The sequence below is a fragment of the Parasteatoda tepidariorum genome, chromosome 2 (genome assembly GCF_982258835.1).
Source record: "Parasteatoda tepidariorum strain Cologne lab strain chromosome 2, Ptep-v5.0, whole genome shotgun sequence".
NCBI lineage: Eukaryota > Metazoa > Arthropoda > Arachnida > Araneae > Theridiidae > Parasteatoda > Parasteatoda tepidariorum.
Window position 1 is genome coordinate 109,318,597 of NC_141756.1, and position 20,385 is coordinate 109,338,981.

Sequence of the window (20,385 nt, forward strand, 5' to 3'; positions counted from 1 at the left end):
TAAAATAAAATTGTTCAGTGTTTCATTATTCAAAAGAGGAAAAATTATTAAAAAAATTATACAGAAAAAAAAACTGAAAAAATAGTTCCTTATTCTTAAAAAAAAATTAAAAGCTGAAAATTTTAGAAAAAAGCGACGATAGAAAAAGTCTATAAAAATACACCAAAATATGCGCCTGGATAAAATCGCCGTCAAGAACAATAATTTAGAATTTAATTCTAATAAAAAATTGTTTTTAATTCTCAAAAGAAACCTTATACTCTGTAAATCTCAGTTTTTCGCATTGCAGTGAGTGGAGAAGATAAAAAAAAAATATTTTTATTCGTCATTAAAATCTTATTTAGTAATCTTGTAACATCCAAGAGCAAAAGAACTCTTCGGAGACCTGGATTGGTAGAGCGTTGAGACCATGTTTAAGTGACCGTGAGTTTGATTCCTGCCTGAGAAGACTCCCCGTTTAATAAATGTTGACTGGTGCACGTAAACACTGTTGGGTCACAAAATCCTCCATGTTTCCATAACAAAGCAAACTTCTAGGGAAACTGAATTGGAGATAGATCATTCTCTGGTTCAGGTCAAAATTATGATTTGTGGATGGATGGATGAGTGGGTTTATCCTTTAAAAAGGCTGCGACGTGTATGAGTCTGAAGTCGCATTCTAGGCTATAGATGGTGCCACTAAAAAACAGCAAACGCACCGCCTGCTTTAAAATTCGCTTGGTTTCACAAAGCAGGCTTGCTGGTATAGGCACATGACAGCAAAGGCACAAGAATGCGTGGAATGAAAGTTTCGGTGAAAGTTCGTGGTCATATTTCTTGCGTAATACGAGAAGTCGAAATCACTGATTTTGGAGCACATGGTGCAATTTTGGCGGGAAAAGTAGCGTCAGTGGCGAATGGCACACAATTGTTTAATATTTACATATTTAGTCACCCTGTTTTCCCGTGTCGACTGATCCCTATACTTAGAGGGCCATCTTTGGTTGAAAGAGGTATGGGAAAGAATTGGGGCCTCATTGTAATAACATTTTTATTCGAACAAATAAATTATAGTAACCACATATTCAGTCGTTAATTAATTATTATTTTATTTATATCTTATTGATTACTTTGCTTTTTATCGGACAGGATGTTCCCTTTATGATGTAATAATTTTCCGTGCACAAATAATAATGCTGAAAACTTCGTAGCGTGACTACCACTACAATTATTAATGTGCCCTTCACTAGTATATAAGACATGTTAACTCGATTTTATCTTGAGGTTTCTTATAAAAGATGACGGTTGACATTGTCAGTCACATACATCTCACATTGGAAACTTTCGGACGTGAACTGGTCACGCCTCTATGGACAGTAACATCCACTTCGAATTGAATTGACTTGCTCTCTGTGATTGTGATATTGTTCTCCTCACGCTGTTGTTAAACGGTCTCGATCACACACAACGGGGGTCTGTACACACTGCTAATATAAATACAGAAGCAACAGCTCGCACAACAGGGATCTTAATACAGCTCGCACTGCTCTAAGTCCTGTGGTCTTAATAAAGCTCTCCCAACCTCTCGCAAAAACAGCAAGGGATCATATAGTGATATCCATTAATTGGATTTTATCACAGATAAAATTCTTGTGGGGGTAATGGAGAAAAACTACCACTACGTTTTTTTCAATTCCAATTCAGAACTCTGCTGCCGTGTAATTGAAAAAAATAAGTGCTTTACGATAGATTCCGAGAAAAGAGACTTGACAACTTTTTTCTTTCTATTGCTAATGCTATGAAAGCTAAAATACAGGGTCAGTACCGTTTTTACAAACTGCTTAAAGGTGCTTATTTTTAATTTCCGTTTTTCAAAAGGTTTTTTTCTCTCATTGGCTGTTTTTTTTTTCATAGATAGTTCAATAGATTTTTCTTTACCGCGTTGATTTTCGCCTCGAATTATACAGAAAGACATGATTCTATTAAAGTTACAATTCATTCAACAACCCCAGTCTTTTTCGGCGTACCGTCAGTCCGTAGCTTATGTAAACGCCAATCGTTTCACATGTTTGATGAAATACTTGCGGGTCCGCATGTGCGTATACTGAGCTGGATTCAGTGGGGAAGATTTGTGCCCTCTCATGTGCAACTCTGCTGCATTTTGGTAGAGATTCTCAATTTCAGACTTCATTTTCCGCCTTCTGAAATTGAACTGAAAAATCTCTCGAATTTTCACTAATTTCGAGAGCCAACTAAACATAGTTAAAAAAAATCTCTCTAATAGCGATAGAAAATTTTATTTCTCTTCTTAATCTCATCGTTGGTCACGTGCTATCATCTTCGTCACTGCCAAGCTAAATGCCTTCTCGAGATATTCTATCTTTAGATCAGTACAATAATCTTTGAACTTGCCTTGGGGTTCATTCACTAATTACGTATTTTTATTAGGTCCCCGGAGTAGTCAAGAATTCCAAGGCTTCATCACCTCAAAATTTCCATCTCCCTTTTATTCATTAAATTTATGAGTTAGGTAAATTGAGAATTTCAAGCATAATATTTTTACTTCAGGGACCGTCCACCAATTGCATAAATTTTTTTGCAAACTTTTATTGTACTTTATTCCCTTTTTTTTTTGCTTACTACTTTTTTATTAATTATTATTTCTTTTAAAACTGTCACTTCTAGGTTGTTTTATGATATAACTATATAATATTTAGAGCCAAGGTATGAAAGAAGCATTAAGTGTGGGGCTTTTATGTTTTAAATGCTGCAAAAATCTTATGTTTAGTTATGTAAAAAAAATCAGATTTTCCCTTCCAAAAAACTGTAATTCATATCTTAATGATTTTATTTAAAAGCAGTTGAAATAAAAAAATTAATTTTCTCAAATATGTTAAATATTAAGAATGTAGGGTAAAAATGTTTAGCTTCAATACTCATTGTGTTTAAATTTCAAAATTATTATAATTTTTTTTTAGCGTTTTATTAAAGAAATTTAAATTCTGCACCAAGTAGCAAAGAATAATTAAAGTTTTTAGAAGCCATTCACTAATTTACTTTTGTAATATGAATTTTTTTTAGTTTGCTTAATTTTTTAGATATTTGTACAAATTCGGTATGATTAATAATATTAATCTTGTTAATATTTTTTGGAATATGTTTTTATAAATAACTTTTATTTGAATCTAAAAATTTATATATTGTCGTGCTTTCAAAATATTTATCTAATTAAATTTTGAAAGAAAACATTTTTTTTACAATGTTTAAATCACAAAGAAGATAGTTTTAATTAAATTTAGAACTTTCTTCCCTGTTATCCCTTTGAAAGTTTTTCCTCAAAATTGTAAGTTTTTCAATGTTTTTATTTTATTTTTTAATTTTATTCATAACTTTCAAAATTAATGAATTATTAAAAAACAGATTAAAAAAAAGAAATGTATTTTTAAAATGAGACTATATTTACTTATTACTTTGCAATTTTTACTTAACGCTTTTGTAACCGTATGTTCTTGGTCCAAGTGGTCACCCACCCTCACACTGACCGCAGCCAGTGATGAGCAGCCTCTTCGGTGATCTGCTGGGAACCGTGTTTTAACGATCAGTCCACAAATATTAATAATAATTAGAAAGTAATGGGGAGGAATGCCTATACTTGGAGTAGACTATAGTATACAATAAATGTAGAATTCAAGAAGTAGAAATAACCGCTTAAAATTCGTAACACTGTTACTAATCCATATGCAAAGAGATATCTAGAAAATTAAATAATTTTAAGATACACTATTAAGATTGATTTTATTAATTTGAGATGTAGCTCTATTATGGACATTTATATAAGTCTCAGGCATAATCTAGTTCAAAATGATAAGGAAGAGCAAGATTTATTTGATCATGAAGACCCAGAAAATGTGAGTAAATATCATGGGGCCGACCTTGCCCTCTCTTACATGCTCGTTTAACTTAGCTTTTCGGCCCTTTTTTGCATATTATCAAACCCTTTCATTAGTATTAGATTTTTCCGTGTAAAATTTTGTAATCATATCTGACGCCCCAAAACTATTAAGGTCCCCCGCAAGGTACTCTCATTTCCCCCCTCTTATTTTGTCTTTACATTAATGATATCCCCCGGCCCCGGGTTTCAAATTACGTGTTACTGCATTTTACCCATTCAAGGGAATTATCAAAAATCATAAAGGATCTCCAAAATTACTTAGACGATTTGATGCTTTGGCTCGTTGATTGGAAAATCAAAATTAATGCCTCTAAACCTGTCGCTGTCATTTTTAAAAGGAAAAAAAAAAGAAGAATTAGCTCTTTTTCCTCTCCCCTAACCGTCTTTAACGAACCCAATCCCTGGGACAAAAATGCTAAATATTCAGGAATCACTCCTGATTCCAGTTTACATTTAACAGAGAGTTACGAAAACTCTTGAAAAAGCAAAGGCTGCTCAAGTTGAAATTAGTTGCTATATAAATAGTAAAAGTAAACTCAAATCGAAACTATTATCCTATACCTCCATCATTAGACCCATCCTTACTTACTAATCCCCATTCCTAGGCAAATTGTATGAGAATCCAGACACTCAAAAATAAAACTCTTAGAATTATTACTAAAGCCTCTTGGTTCGCATTAGGAATGAAGTTATTCACTTCGACCTCAACATTCCAACCATTTTTTTTCTTCCATTTGCCAAAAAAATAATTAAAAGATTACCCCAAATGAATCTAGGCCCTCTTCAGCCAAAAGGTCAAGGGCGATTTTAAATTTAATAGATGATACAATCCCAATTAAAAGAAAGCGCACTTCTTAAATTTTTCTGAAATATTATCTTCTTTTTAAGAGCAGAGAAACAATTTTCTTAAATCTGGTTGCCTAGCAACGGCGCACATCGCTGTTCGCTTGCTCTTCGCTGTTCGCTTGCACACGGCACTCCGCTGAAAGGATAAAGATAGAAATTTTTTCGACCCCCCCGATTCCCTGACCAATTTTAAGTTCAAACGTTTTTTTTTTTTTTTGCTTTGTGACTTATAATCTCTTTTCTAGCTGTATTTGCTTAGGCATCTTGCTTTTAATGATCTTATCGAATGGGTGTTTTTAATTTTAAAACTTAAATTTTAATTTTTAGCATCGTTATTCTATTTTTAACTTTTACTTCAATATAATAACTAAGTCATTAAAAATCTTTGATTTCTGGGAAATGGTTTCCTGTTTTAACTAATTCTATCAATTATTTAAATATTGCTAAATATTTTTATGCATTTAAAAATTAATTTAACTTCAATGCAATTTTGTCCTAAGTACTTTAATTATTATGTAAATTTTAATTCAGCTTAAATAGGAGGTTCTGTATCCATACAAGACCCTCCGTATTTTTTTGTTCAAGTTCAATTGTAGGGGAAATTTTACATTAAGCTGGGCTTCCATACGATACTCTAGTGTCCATGCAAAGCTATTGATTCTTGTTTCTGCTCTTTTTTGAGATGTTCATTTAATGGTTCGCTGTACGCTTTTATCTTACCCCGTATAAACTTTGAATTCCAAAAAAACTGAAAAGTCACAGAAAACAAGTAAGCTAAAAGCTTAAAAATATTTTCGTGCAATCTTTCGTAACTGATTTTAAACCAATAATTTATTTTTACCATTTTTGAAGTATCTTAAATATTTATTCAGTAACAAAGTAAACAAGGAATTTACTCTGGTAAAAATTATTAATACAAAAGATTATAAAACTGAAATAATTCATTAAGACAGTGCTCAACATTCAAGGACCTTGTTCTGTTTATTTATAATACTTAATTTTGTTAATCTGAAATGTACTAATGTTTATAAACATTATTATTTCCCAAAATTCCGATTGCGATTTTTTAATTGAAATATTATCTTTATGTCTTTGTTTTGTAACTTGTATATAAAGATATTAAGTTTTCAATGTTCTATCTCGACTTTAAAACCTCTCTAGTTCGTTTTCCTTCTGGGGTTCATGTGAGAACAACAGTTCTTTTGTCTCCAGTCATTATTTGTAATCTATCAGCTGACCTGATGGTTAGTTATTAATTAAACTACCCTTCTATATTTCGAATTTTCTGTCGTTGCATGTGGTTAAGTGAAATCATTGGTTCTTAATAATCATGTTTTTTGTAAAAAAAAAAAAAATAAATAAAAAAAAGAAGAAGAAAAATCCTGTTAACTGTCAATTTTTCAAAGATATAAAAGTCAATAAAAAAAACTAAAATTATATTATTTTTCTTTTTTTTCCTTTTGAAAAGACAGCTAGTTTTTTAAAGTGGCCATTAAAAATTTCTCCCATTTTCACCAGATATTAACGTAATTTTGTTAACTGAAATACATTAATAATTTAAAAGTAAATGTTCATTAACCGTTTTATTCTTTTCTAGTGAAAGTCCATAAAATTTTAATAAATACCTACTTGTGAAAAATACAAACAAACAGTTATATACATCTTAAAAATGTTCTAACTTTAAATTTCCATAAGCTTTTAGTGTATCAATAATAGTTAGTGTACCTCTGCAAGTGTATAAATAATTATTTTAAGTAAAATCACATTTATTTTACAGGAACCTGAAACAAAAGTTGAATCTGTTGCTTTTGTTACTCATCATTATGAGCAACAGGATGATATGGCAAGAGCTTTGGAACGAAGGATCATAAACAAATCAACCTGTGTGCATACAAGATGATTCAACCAAGCAAGTTACCATGTCTGACTACAATTCTGTCTTCACTGTTTCATCTGGTAAGTAAAATTTTTGCTGATAATAAGTGTAATACGAGGGTTGTTTTTTTTTCAACCTCCGATGGGCTGTAAAGAAAAGACCGGTCAATATAAAAAAAAGATTTTATCACCAAAACTTATGTACAATACAGCTTATTTCTCTACATAATCACCTTGACGATTAAAGCATTTGTCATATCTGTGAACAAGCTTTGCAATACCCTCTTCATAAAATGTAGCCGCCAATGATTGAAAGTGAGTTGTGACGGTTTCTTTGAGCTCCACGTCAGTTTGGAAGCGCTGCCCTCCAAGCCACTGCTTCAGTTCAGGGAAAAGATGGTAATCACTCGGTGCTAGGTCGGGACTGTATGGTGGGTGTTCGAAAATGTCCCATTGAAATTGCTGAAGGAGTCGTTGGGTTACACGAGCGCTGTGGGGACGGGCATTGTCCTGTATCAGAACAATTCCAGAAGTCAGATTGCCTCTTCGTTTGTTTTGAATAGCTCTCCGTAAGCGTCGCAAAGTTTCACAATATGAATCTGCATTAATTGTTGCTCCAGGCTGCATAAACTCCACAAGCAACACACCTTTTTGGTCCCAAAAAACAGTTGCCATAATCTTACGGCTGTTGAAGGTTCGTTTGAATTTTGTGGGTCTCGTTGGAGAGTTTGTGTGCATCCATTGTTGTGATTGTCGTTTCGTTTCGGGCGTGTCAAATTGAACCCATGTCTCATCACCTGTCACAATGGATTTCAAAAAATCTTCTCCATCAGTATTGTAACGGTCAAGAAAATCCAAAGCTGCACCCATTCGGCGAGTTTTGTGGTTGTCAGTCAACATCCTTGGGACCCAGCGAGCGCAAACTTTTCTGTAGTGCAACCGTTCAGTAACGATAGAGTACAGGGCAGATCTTGAAACACCTGGAAATTTCATCGATAATTCACTTATGGTGAACCTTCGAGTTTCCCTCACCGCTTTGTCAACGCGCTGAACAATGTCGTCCGTGGCGACAGACTTGCGTCCTTGACCGCCTTCGTCATGAATATCAGTTCGGCCATCTTTAAATTTTCGGCACCATTCACGAACAATGCCATCACTCATAAAGGTGTCTCCATACACTCGACTCATTCTTCGATGAATTTCCGCTGCACTGTTCCCTTCTGCCTGCAAGAAACGGATAACAGCTCGCAATTCACAGTTGGCGGGAGAATCAATAGCAACAGCCATGTTTATGTGACTGCAACTCAACTGGAAATGACCTGTTGGAATCGACATTACAGAGCGTTTGAGCGGGGAAGATGCGCAGTCGCCTACTGGGCACACCAATCACCTGCTGCATTCCTGGCCATCATACTGTGCGATCGGAGGTTGAAAAAAAAACAACCCTCGTACTTTTAACTTATTGTATTGATCTATATACAATTAAAGCATTTTAATTTTAGTGGAAAACATTTATAAATAAGAATTTTTCAAAGTACTTTTTTTTTCAAGAAATAAAAATATTTTTTCTTCATTAAGAAGGATATATATTGTCCTAAATTCTTATGAATCAAGAAAGTGTACAAAGTTATTTTAATTGACAATCACATTTCTTTTATTTATGTTTCTTAATGGTCCAAAAAAATCAGTTATCAGTTTTATTGCTAATTCAATAGGATATATATTTCTTTAAAATTTTACAAAATTATATACATTTAAGATACAATTTAGTTTTTCTTACATTGCAAATAGTTAATTCATTACTAACTTTGAAGAAAAATTCAATTAACTGTACATATAAATTATTGAAATCTCAATTTTTTAGTTTCTTTATTTGAGAGTGGTTATGGTTTAATAGCCCTTAAATTCTGATTATAATTCCTAATATTTGTGACTTTGAAAGTAACACCTGAAGGTGGAGAGATTTGCCTGAAATATATTTTTTAAACGCAAAAGTTTATTTAGGTATCAAGTAATTTTTTTAAAGAATTGATCATACAAATCTGTTTCGGAATATGAATAATACACAATTCTTTATTTAATCCATATTCAGTTGTGAATTGTTGACATCTTTCTGAATAATAAATGTCCAGTGTGTTAAATTAGCTGTCAATTTTTTTTAAATTTCTACATCTCTAATACTAATACATTAATAGAAAAATAGCTTAATATAAGTATGATTTTCAAAGGGGTGTATTTTATATACTGGCATTAATGTTTTAATATTTCTGTATACTAAGTTTAAACAAGATCATGAAGTTTGTACCCCAACGGAACAAAACTGCTCTTAGGGGGGGAGGCTTTTTTTCTCATTTAAAATCGTATGTTTAAATTAATGAGTAACTGTAAGCAAGGACTTATATGTTTTACTATGAAAATAACATTAATAGTTTTTTCTATTTAGTATTGTCATATAATAACTAAATGCTGAACTTAAGTGTGATTAGGACATAAAAAAGTGAAATTGCTTACAACAAAAGCATTGAAATAAATGATAATTAATTGAAATTAATTTTATTTGAATAATATCTTTCACTCCTAATTGGTATAGAATAAAATATAAGTATAGAATAATGCTTAATAAAGCTTATGTTTCTTAATTTTTTGTTTTATGACTAAATTTAAACGTGGAATTTATAGTTTTAGTTTTATCTTTTATAATAAATTTACAAATTCAATATAAATGAACAAAACCTGTTTAAAAACTTAGTTTCAATGAGTTTTTATAAATTTTAATTTTATTCCCTGTGATAATTAAGGATTTCTTCTATTTTATCCAGTTTATCCCATTGCATTCTGAATGTACAAAAATAGTGTCTTATCACTGTTAGGATCCAAGGCATGTCATTTATAAAAGTTTAATCCTATTCTAAATTTATAAATTTCAGAAATGTTTCCAGCAAATTTAAAAGGAAATCATCAGGCAGGACTTTTAGCTTTCTACTTTACACTGTAGCATATAAATCAGTATACGACAAAATACATCCTAGTACATTAACATGTTAATTTTATTCATTCAGTTTTTAAAATTACTTACTAATAATTATTTTTTCTACTATGAGACAACATAAATATTAACTGAAGGCAAGTAAACAACTATATTGACATTAGCATGACTCTGACTTTTTTATTTCATTAAAATGAAATGCATTCAATGACCATACTCTTATGAATGGACACAGAGGAACAAAATTACATTAATTTTTATTTGGTATAAAATAACATAATTTATAAGTATTTGAAATATTTGATATATATGAAGTTGTTTAAAAAAAATTTAAATATTTGGACAAGATTTATTACTTGAAATATTTAATTTACAATAATATTAAATATTTGAAATATTTAATTTACAATAGTAGTTAAAAGCATTTACATTAAAAACTATTTACATAATTGAAAAATAACTTCCAATATTCCCTTTCTTGTATGTTTCAAAATTTATCATAACTTCTGAAATTAAAAAAAAAAAATCAATTAATAAAGAATAGCGTCAAGTGCTTACAGTATAAATTTTTAAATCCTTTGTCATTTATTAATTTTTGTAACATACTAGACCAGCCAGTTGTAACTAAGGTGCTGATTTTCAGTTTTGCTGCGTAAATGTTTCATTTACTACCGTTTACTACCGTATATTACCTTTTATATTTTTAACATCTCATTATGTAAACACTTTTTAAATGGTATAGTTACATATTGATCAATTATCCCTTGTTAAAAGTTTAAAATTATGCTATCATTAATTTTACTTAGTATTAAATTCTTCTAGCCTTTTTCTTATTACAGGAATAATAAAAGTACAATCAGTATTGTTGCAAGTAGGGTGTCAGCATTTTAAAATGCATATTTATCAACTAGCTATAAGTTAATAAAATTTCAATCCATATCTGTTAAATACGATACTGCAGATAAGATACTGTAAAATTTTTATTTCAAAATTAGTTCCGTATAAGTTATATTTTCTTACATTATTTAGATTTTGTAATTTTTTCAAGAACATAAATATTTAATAAACATAGAATGAATATTCATCAACTAGCTTAAATAATTAAGTAATTTCAAGCGAGATCTGTATATTGTAAAATTTCTATTTCAAAATTAGTTACTTATAAGTTGTATTTTCCTACATTATTTAGGTTTTATATTTTCTTTCCTAACACAGCAATTAAAATGCATAGTTGGTTACTAAATTTTCTGCACATAAAATAGTCTTAACTTCTTTTTTAAGTGTATTTTTTCAATCGTCTCCTTCCTGTTTTTTAACAAAAACTCCTGTATTTTACGACTATCTCCTGTTTACCCATATATTCAGTAAGTTTCTGTGTATTTGTTGAAGAAATTTTTACAAAAAATATTTTTCAATAAAATATCTGTTGATGGCAAAAATAAAATTAGAAAATCTTTAATTTATATATTTTTGCTTATTATTTAAAAATATAAGCAAAAGGATTAATAAGCAAAAAAAAAAAAAATCTTCTTTAGATTAAGATTTATTTACATATTTTTTACTTAGCATAATGTAAGTGTTTATATTATTTCCAATTTTGAATTTCTCTTTTTGACTTACATGATTATGCATGATGTATCAAAACTTTACTAGTAGTCTAAAAAATGTCACTAGTTCTCAGTTATTTTGTTTCTCCAATGTTGACAGGTATGAGAATGCATTTATTTGTTGGTCTTCTTTATATTTATTAATTAATAATATAAGTCATAATCTAGTCAACTTATATTTCTGTTATTTAGCCTCTTTGCACTTTTGAGCTGGTCAATAATTAAAATTTTTGATGCACAAAACACATTGTAAAGTACAAATAATATTATAATGTGTTGTGTATGAGTCAAATATCTTAAATCTCATCACCATCAAAACAGAAAGGGGGAGGGAGACAAGACAGTTTTCTGAAATGCGTAGCTTTAATGTTTTTATTGTGAATAAAAACATTATTCAGTGCTAATATGCCAGAATTGAGGGTTACTCAATAATATGTTATCTCAGTAATAACGACCTCACTTTTGTATTTTACTTTTAATTAAGAATCACAATTAGGAACATAGCAGTTAGGAACAAGACGATTAGATATAGAAATTTAATAAAACAATGTTAATGTTAGTTTTTACAGTGCTAAGTATAAAACTGAAAGTTCTCTGGAAACATCATGCTTATTTTGCTGCTAACGACCATTGGTAGTCTTAACAGCAATAAGTTTATGTATATATTTCTTACTATGTTTATTTATTTATTCAAAATATTTTTAGGGACGTATAATGTAATGAAAATTTAAATTTTCCTTTATTTAAATACTATTACTTATTTAAATAATATTCTTTATGAAATTTTAGCATAGTGTTTTTAAAAAATGCTTGAAGGTGCTTATTTTTTATTTATGTTTTTTAAAAGCTCTTAAAGGTGCTTTTTCTATTCGGAATTTGAAAAAAGTGTTTAATTCTATCTTTTAGAAAGAGATTTTTTCTTTGCCGTGTCAATTGGGGTTTTAAATTACAAAAAAAGCATTATCTTCACAATTTTCTCTGCCATATTTATCAGAAACTAGTAATTTTTTCATGTTTGTGTTTTTAAAATATTGAATTTTATTAATTTTATGTTTATAAATTAAGAACTTTAAGCAATAGAAAAACATTATTTTTATTATTGGACAGATCCTAATTATTATTTTTTTTATAGTGACTAAAAATATTTTTGAGTGCTTGAAAAGTACTGAAAAGATGCTTATTTTTTGTTGAAAAATCTGGTTATGCACTCTAAAATAGAATATTGTTTATGCAGGTTGATGAAATCAAAGCTTTTTATGCTGGGCATGTGTTGGGTGCAGCAATGTTTTTGATAAAAGTAGGATCACAATCAGTAGTCTACACAGTAAGTATTTTTTTTTCTCAATTATTATCATTGCAAATAATTTATTAGAATATTGTTTCATATATTTATTTTGATTGAGCTTTTGTGTTTTTGAAGTAGGAGAAAAGCTAGGTTTTAAGTATTATTATTTTATTATTACAATCATTTTTGGAAGGTCTGTAATAAATTTAATTTATTCACATTAATTTGCATTTCTGCAACACAATACTTACCCATACTTGTCAGATGTATTTCAGTTTCTTTTTTATACAGTAAAACCTACTAAGTTTGTTATGTTATGTTATGTTGAAAAATATTTTTTGATTGCTTAGAAAGTACTTAAAAGCTGCTTATTTTTTGTTGAGATATTTGGCTAAGCACTCTGTTTACTTATAGCTGTAAAATATGTGTTCAAAATTTGTTTCGTATATTTAACGCATTAATTAAAACACATTTTACTTTTAGCGGTATTACTATTTCTGTGATTCTCATTTGCATTTGCTTTTTTAAACAGTTTCAGTTTGAATATTGTGAAAAATTCTGTTTAACAAAGATTCAATTTTTTTTATTCTTTCTAAACTTTTCTTTAATTTGAATCAGGTAGAAAAGCCTATTTGACAAGGAATCGATTTTAGCAGTCAAATTTTTGTTTGTGTCTAACTCTTTTTTAATTTAAATGGTTTAGAAAAGCCTAATTTAAAAGGAATTGGTTGCAATTGATGTAAAGATAAGATACCTAGTGATGTAAAGATAAGATACACTTTGAGTCACAATCACCTGTGTCTCTGGTGTAGAAAAAATAAGAGAATCTTTTGCAGTTTTTTGAAATACAGTTTTATCCAAGGAGTATCTCGAGGATTAAAACTTTTCTAAGAAGACAACAAAAGCAATTTTTAATTATTAACGGAATGGTAAATAGTTTCAGTAGCTTGGAAATTCTTTTTGCTGATTAATTTCTATTCACTGCAGATTTATTTCTCATGCGTCATTTCATTGCAATTGTAATACCTTTCTGTTCCAATGGTTCTAATCCCTTTTGCATGTCTTCTTAAGAAAGCTGTTATAAAACTTTTAAATAGTCTTACATTTACTGGGTTTTGGAGATAGTTTTATTCTTGCTCAAGAATTATGAGTTTTGTTTATTACTTGAAAAAAATGTTATTAAGTTTCTTTTTGATGTTAAACAAATCATGTTTTATTTCTCGATTAGAATGAGACTGGGCTTGCCTCCCCATATTAAATTTTTAGTAATACTTACATGTTTTTTGAACTTTAACATGTCAAATTAACTTCAATCTGGAACTAAGACCTTTATTATTACAGTTAAAGCTGTTTTATTTCAAACCTCTATATCTCAAAATTTCTAAAATTCCTCACATTTACTATTTAAATTCAATGTATTTTCCATGTCTATCTCGAAATGTTTTCTTTCAAAATCTCTGTTTCTCGATTTCTAATAATCAAGCACAAATGCTCAAACAAATGCTTTTGAGAAACTGAAAACAATGTTTTAAAAAAATTTGGCTATTAGTTAAAAAACAAACATTTAAAAAAAAAATTAAATAAAAGAGTTTAGTAATGTTTGGACGCTTTTTAATAATTTAACATTAGTACTTTAAGTATTTTTTTTTAAAATTTTATTAAAATTCTTTCAATACTTGTTTGTTTTATAATTTGTTAGATAGTCAGTGTCATTTTTAAAGAAATAAATCTTTAGTCAATTTTATTTTCAAAAACGAAAATAATAATAAATAAGTAAAAATATTTTGACATTTATTCAGTACAGAATTTGACCATTAGTTAATACTACTTTATATTATTTTAAATAATTGAATAAGAGAGGGTCTAATGATGTTTCAAAAGCATGTTTTTTTTTCCAACAAATAATTTTAAAAAAATAATTTTTTTCTGAAGTGAACATTTTTTTAGTTTGTTTTCTACTTTCGTTTTTTTTTTTTTAAAATTTTAATGCACATATGTAAAATATTTTGTTGCAGTATTATTATTTTTAAACCAATAAATCTTAAATCATTTTTTATTTAAGAAAAATGAAATAAATCTTGGGTTTGCTTTTACTTTGACTTCTTTATTATTTTAATTGAAAAATTAAGCAATGATATTGATATTATGGTAGAATATGTTTAGAATTAATATTTTCTTTGGTAATAGATTTATTTATTTATTTATTTTTTTTATTGATTTCCCATAGGTAATTTCTGAACCTATGCTAAATCGCGATGTCTAACGAACGATGTATAACGATTTAAAATTTCTGACATAAACCAGTCCTTATCATAGTATTTTACAATTTTAATTATTTGGCTACTATTTTTGATAAATTTTTGCTCCTGTTCAGGCAACTATTTTTATAGTTTTAGGCAACTATTTTCATGCTTGAGGATACTAAAAGCAACTATTTTTGTTCATTTTTTACTGTGGCAACCCTGTTTATGGCTAGTTTGTCCCAATGCTTGATCTAGGGGTTCCTTTGTCTTCTGGGTTGGTTTCAAAATTGCAAGGCTACGCAGTTTAGCAGTGATAGTTATTCAGTGGGCTGTTCAACGCCGGTTATAATAACAATAATAATAATAAAAAAAACTTGTAAAAGTGATCTTAAGGTTGTGCTTAAATGAAAAGCTGAATAATGATTATACAATTCCAGATTTGTTTATGAAAACAATTAAATTTAGTTTAATTTAGTTTGTCTTATGAAATATAAAAGTGAGACTAAGATTTGCTAATAAAATAATAGAAACATAGTCATACCAAAATAATAATAACAAATTGCCTAATTTAATCTAATTTCCAGCTTTATTTTAACAAGTTTAAATCATAAAAATTACTATGATTTATCTTAGGTGATGAAAGAAAGTATTCATCCAATAAAATTTTTTATAAAATTTAGCATATATGTATGGTAATAGTTACCTGTTTTTTTTTATGGCTAAAAGTTAAAAGGTATCAAATGTATACTTACATAATATTATAGTGAAACCAAACATAAATTCAAACTAAATACTTATTGTAATAACAGGGCTGCCAACTGCTACGCATTTTGCAAGATATCATAATGAGTGGTAGAAAAACTAAAGCTTTCAGACTTTTCATAATTTTGATAGCATTTTAAAAGAGTTACCACGGAAGATTTGGAACAAAGTGGCATTTCATATCAGCTTTTTAAATATTAACATGTGTGGATAATAACTTTATGCAAAACAAAGAATTATACCTTAACTACCAGGATATGAAAATTTCCCATAAAGCGTAGAAAGTTGGCAACCCTGTACTTAAAGTTATTTTAGGTTATCTGACCACAAGGGTTTCCTTAAACCTTCATTTAGTATTTTCTCTCTCTAAAGTTTCTAACAAGGATAATTTAAAATTATTAAATTGATTTTTGTATAATTTAAATTGATTTTTATTTTTCAGCCATATTATCCTACTGCTTGGGAATTCATTCAAAATGGTTTTGTTATGGCTGTAATTGTTCTTATAGCCACTTTCCTGCAAAGCACATTATCAAATAATTTTAACCACTTAGCAATAGCAGAAGGAACACACTTAGCTTTGCAGGTGAAATACTTTGTTACTCTTTTTTAAACATTTTTACTACTCTTATGTTATTATAGGCAGTTGTACATTCACAAATGTTAACAATAATTTTCAAAATTTTATACCCTATGAGACGTACTACCTTATTATTACTTTAGAATTCCTAAATTGAATGTTGCGTTAGAAGCTAAACCTTATTATCAGAATATTTACTTTCAATAATTCTTTTAAATTTTCGATTTAAAAGTTATTTGCAAGAAATTTATATTTAATTAAGATATTTCCCTTATTAATATAGAAATTTAAAAGACATTTTAACTTCATTCTTTAAAATGCAAAGAAAATAATAATTATAAAAATGATGCAGTTTTTGGACATAACACTGCACATGACATTTCAAGTATCAAGATTGTAAAGAAATAAATAATAAAAAAAGTTAATAGTTTCTATTGCTTTGTTTGAAAGTTCCCTTGATAAGCAAATTTAAAAGCAAGCGTTTGACTGATCTTATGGGTGACATGAGCAGGACTTAATTTGCTTTAAAGGTCCTGTTTATACCTCATCCGGTATTTACGTGATAACTTGTCAGGGGACGCAATGGTTACAATGCGTTTCATAAACAGAGAATTAGCATACATCTGTCTGCAATGTTAGTCACAAGTTGGCAGTCTACATATATTTATTTTAGTGATTTTAATAGTTAAGATTAAGTATTTAGTTGTTAGCATCATTGTGATGTAAATTAGATCACCAAATAAATATGAGTGACCAGTACTCATACGTGTTTTCTTTCACTTAACTTATTCACTTACTTGCATCATGTTTTTACTCTGCATTACTGCTCAACAGTGATCTGATAGTGTGATGTTTGATTAGCATCACTGCTAACTGATATGCTTTTATTGACAATAGTTGCTATCAAGTAAGCCTGCAAAGTATGGAGATGCCACATTATGCAAGGAAATCTATCCATTGCATGTTTATTATTGTTTGTGAGTAGCAACCTATAGTTTGTCTATGGTAAGAACTCCCCCCACCAAAGTCTGAGGCTGTCTGTTGCTATGGAAACAGGAATAGCGCACTTTAGGGGTGTAGCTTCTCTTCACTCTAGAGCTAATGCGATAGTCCGGAGAAAACAATTCCCTTTCGCTCGCCAACCAGAGCCAAAACCTGTCCTAAACAATTGACACCTCACCCCTTACTTGAAATAATTATATCTCATTACAATAGTCAGTGCCGTGGGTCCAGGCGAATGGCTTGGGGAGCTCTTACTTTAGACAAAGTGTACAATTGTTTGTGAGTGATGCAAAGTTTGCTGTCGAACTACTATCTGAATGAATATATGAACCTGTAAATAAGGTTTTTTGTTTCCCTTACTATCTCTTGTGCAATCGTGTATGGACCAAACGCAAGGCATTTCATAGTCTTTAGGTTTTTTTTAAATGATGTAACCGAGTTGTAACAATTTTTCATCAACATTCTTCTCAATTATGTTCTTTAATTATATTCTCTTCTGGTTAAGCAATTCAATTACTTATAGATATTATTCGAAACAGGTTAATTATTTTTCCTAAAAAAAGCTTATTATTTTTTCTCAAATACTAAATTTTTTTTTTCATAATCTTTTTCTAAATTATGTTCTGCTGGTATACATTATATTTTAATTTTTATATAATTTACGAAGTTATTATTTAGCACTTCTACATTTTTAATTCATTATTTTAGTGTGTACTGTTAGCTATAGCTTTTAAGCAAATTTGGATTTTACTAATTTCTTTCTCATTCTTTTAGTGTCTTGTTTATAAAAAAGCATTAAAGACAAATTCTGCTACAGGCTTAGATACTGGAGCTCTAGTCAATCATATGTCTGTTGATGCTGTTTTCCATGGGCCATTATATATGGGCTGTACCTTTAAAGGTATGTAACTGTAAAGCTATAGCTCTCTTTTTTTTTAAATTTTAATTCAAGAGTATTTTTATATTATTTTTTGGCAAACTTATTTTTTGCTATTAAAAATATATTTGAATTACTTTGTTTATTAATACTTATTATTAATACTTTGTTTATTTTAATTATCTTTCTTGAAGAAAAAAATAGTTATTAGTATTATAAAAATGTTTTACAACCTTGTGTATAATGTCACCTTTATTTATAATGTCACCTTTATTTATGTGCCTTTTTTAAGTACATAAGTTGAACCTTTAAATACTTTTATTGTTTCCGACAAACTATGATGTTTAACAGAACTTATAGCTGAGTGGCAGCCATTAGGAAAGAAGAAAAAAAAAACAATGATTTTGAACAAATGTTTTTGATTTTAAAACTTATATTTCGATGAATATTAAACAATGTTTTTTCTTCTTCTTTTATCTGATAAACTGGATTTTTGTTGTAATTTATTTAGAAAAATCTAGAATTGTCACCATTAAAATTTTTAATAAATTCATTTGAGGTTTAATGTTTTTTTTAATAAAATTTTTTTTTAACAATTATGTACTCTGTGTAATTTCAATTAATAATCTGTGGTAAAACCTAAAATTTACCTGTTCTAAAAATTGAAAAGCAGAATTTTTTTTTCCAGGTTGTTCTTCTTTTGGTTCTTCTCTACCTCCAACTTGGTTACAATGCATTGATTGGCGCTGCCACTGTAATTTTTTTAGTTCCTATACAGTATTATATCTGTACATTATTATCTCGGATTCAAAGTAAAGCTTTGGTGAGTGAGTATCTGCTTATAATGTTAATACGCCTTTTTTTAACCTCAGAAACTATTCAACCAATTTAGCTCAAATATTCGAATTTATCACTGTAAATTGTGTAATTTAAAAGTATACAAAACATTTTACATCTTACAATTTAGAATGTTTTTGATTATTATTAAATTTAAGAATAAAAAATATTGCTTTTACTAAAAATAATTTTTCTATTTAACTGTATATGGATAAAAAATTTTATTCATGGCTACAAAGATATTTTTATACTTTATATTGCAATTATTAACAACAATCAATAAAGATATAGACAAAAGTCTTTAAGCCAAAACTATTCTATTTAGGAAAAGGTAGTTGATGTTGTAATGATAAGAATTCACACACTTTTCATCTGTTATGCTTTCAATGCTTTTCATTACATCATTGATTTTTAAAAAAAACATGAATTGTTCAGATGTTGCGATTCATAATTTCTGTTTCTGTGAGTAATGTGTAATTAAAGGACTGGTCACAAAGAGCTCATGCTTGTCTTGTTATGGGAGCTATAGTAAATTCTCAGTGGTGTGTAGAAACCTTAGCAAAACTCAGAAAAGTGATCAAATCTAAACATTCCGATATACAATCTTGTGATCACCATGCTGCTTGACAATACTAGACCTGCCATGCCATTAAAGGAATTTCTGCAAAAATTCAAATGAGAAGGTACATTGGTTTCAAAGGGAATCATGGTGTGCATGTACAGTTGATATAAATAGTTTGCTATGGTTTTTTATGAGCGTGGAACTGTACAACTATTGTCACAATGGCAAAAGTGCCGAAACACTATAACAAATATTGACAATACTTTTGAGTTTCGATAGATGAATTGCATGAAATAGCCACTGTAATCAAATTACTATGAAAAATAAAAGGTAGCTGGTAAAAATGAAAAGTGATCGAATCTGAACATTTAAATAAGCACTGACCATTCACAGTTAATGAAATAAAGGAATTTCTGCAAGAAATTTAAATGAGCAGTCTTGGGCCAATGATCTTAGAAGTGCCCAAATCTGTCCCTATGTGACTTCAAAATTTTTCATGCATTCAAATAAGTTTTGTGGTGACATAGATCTCAAAAGGAGTCAAGGTGTGCATGTGCAACTGACCTAAACAGTAGTCGACAATTATTTTTATGAGCATGGAATTGTGGGTTTATTGTCATAAAGGCAAATAGGCCTAATCATATAAAAGTAAATGGCGGGATTGCTAAAAAGCTTTTTTTTCTTTTTCCAATCAACTTTTATTCAAAAAAGCTGGTTTATACATACTTTTTAATATTTTATTTTTCAAAATTATTGTACATGTATTTATCTTTCTTTTATTAATGACTATGCTGTAAAATCTGATTAATGTACATAATGATATTAATTTTACTTTCTTTTAAAGGTATTTATTCCGTAAATATGTAAAATGTAATTAATGTTAATGAAATTTCTGTTCTATGTTAGCATCGAAACTCAACATTTTTGTCTTAAAATGTTCTAAACCTATTTCTTTCATGTTTTAATTCTTCCTAACTGTGCTTAAAATTGAT

General features: G+C 28.9%; 1 protein-coding gene across 1 annotated transcript in view; it reads left to right on the forward strand.

The window, feature by feature from the left end:
* Positions 1–20,385, forward strand: part of LOC139427310 (ATP-binding cassette sub-family C member 8) — a 67,197-nt gene that overhangs the window by 18,765 nt on the left and 28,047 nt on the right. Inside the window, 6 exon segments of the mRNA XM_087156693.1 lie at positions 6,555–6,733; positions 12,480–12,569; positions 15,978–16,121; positions 17,892–17,974; positions 17,976–18,018; positions 18,683–18,817. Coding sequence (XP_087012819.1) covers positions 6,674–6,733; positions 12,480–12,569; positions 15,978–16,121; positions 17,892–17,974; positions 17,976–18,018; positions 18,683–18,817 — 555 coding nt within the window. The 5' untranslated portion in view covers positions 6,555–6,673.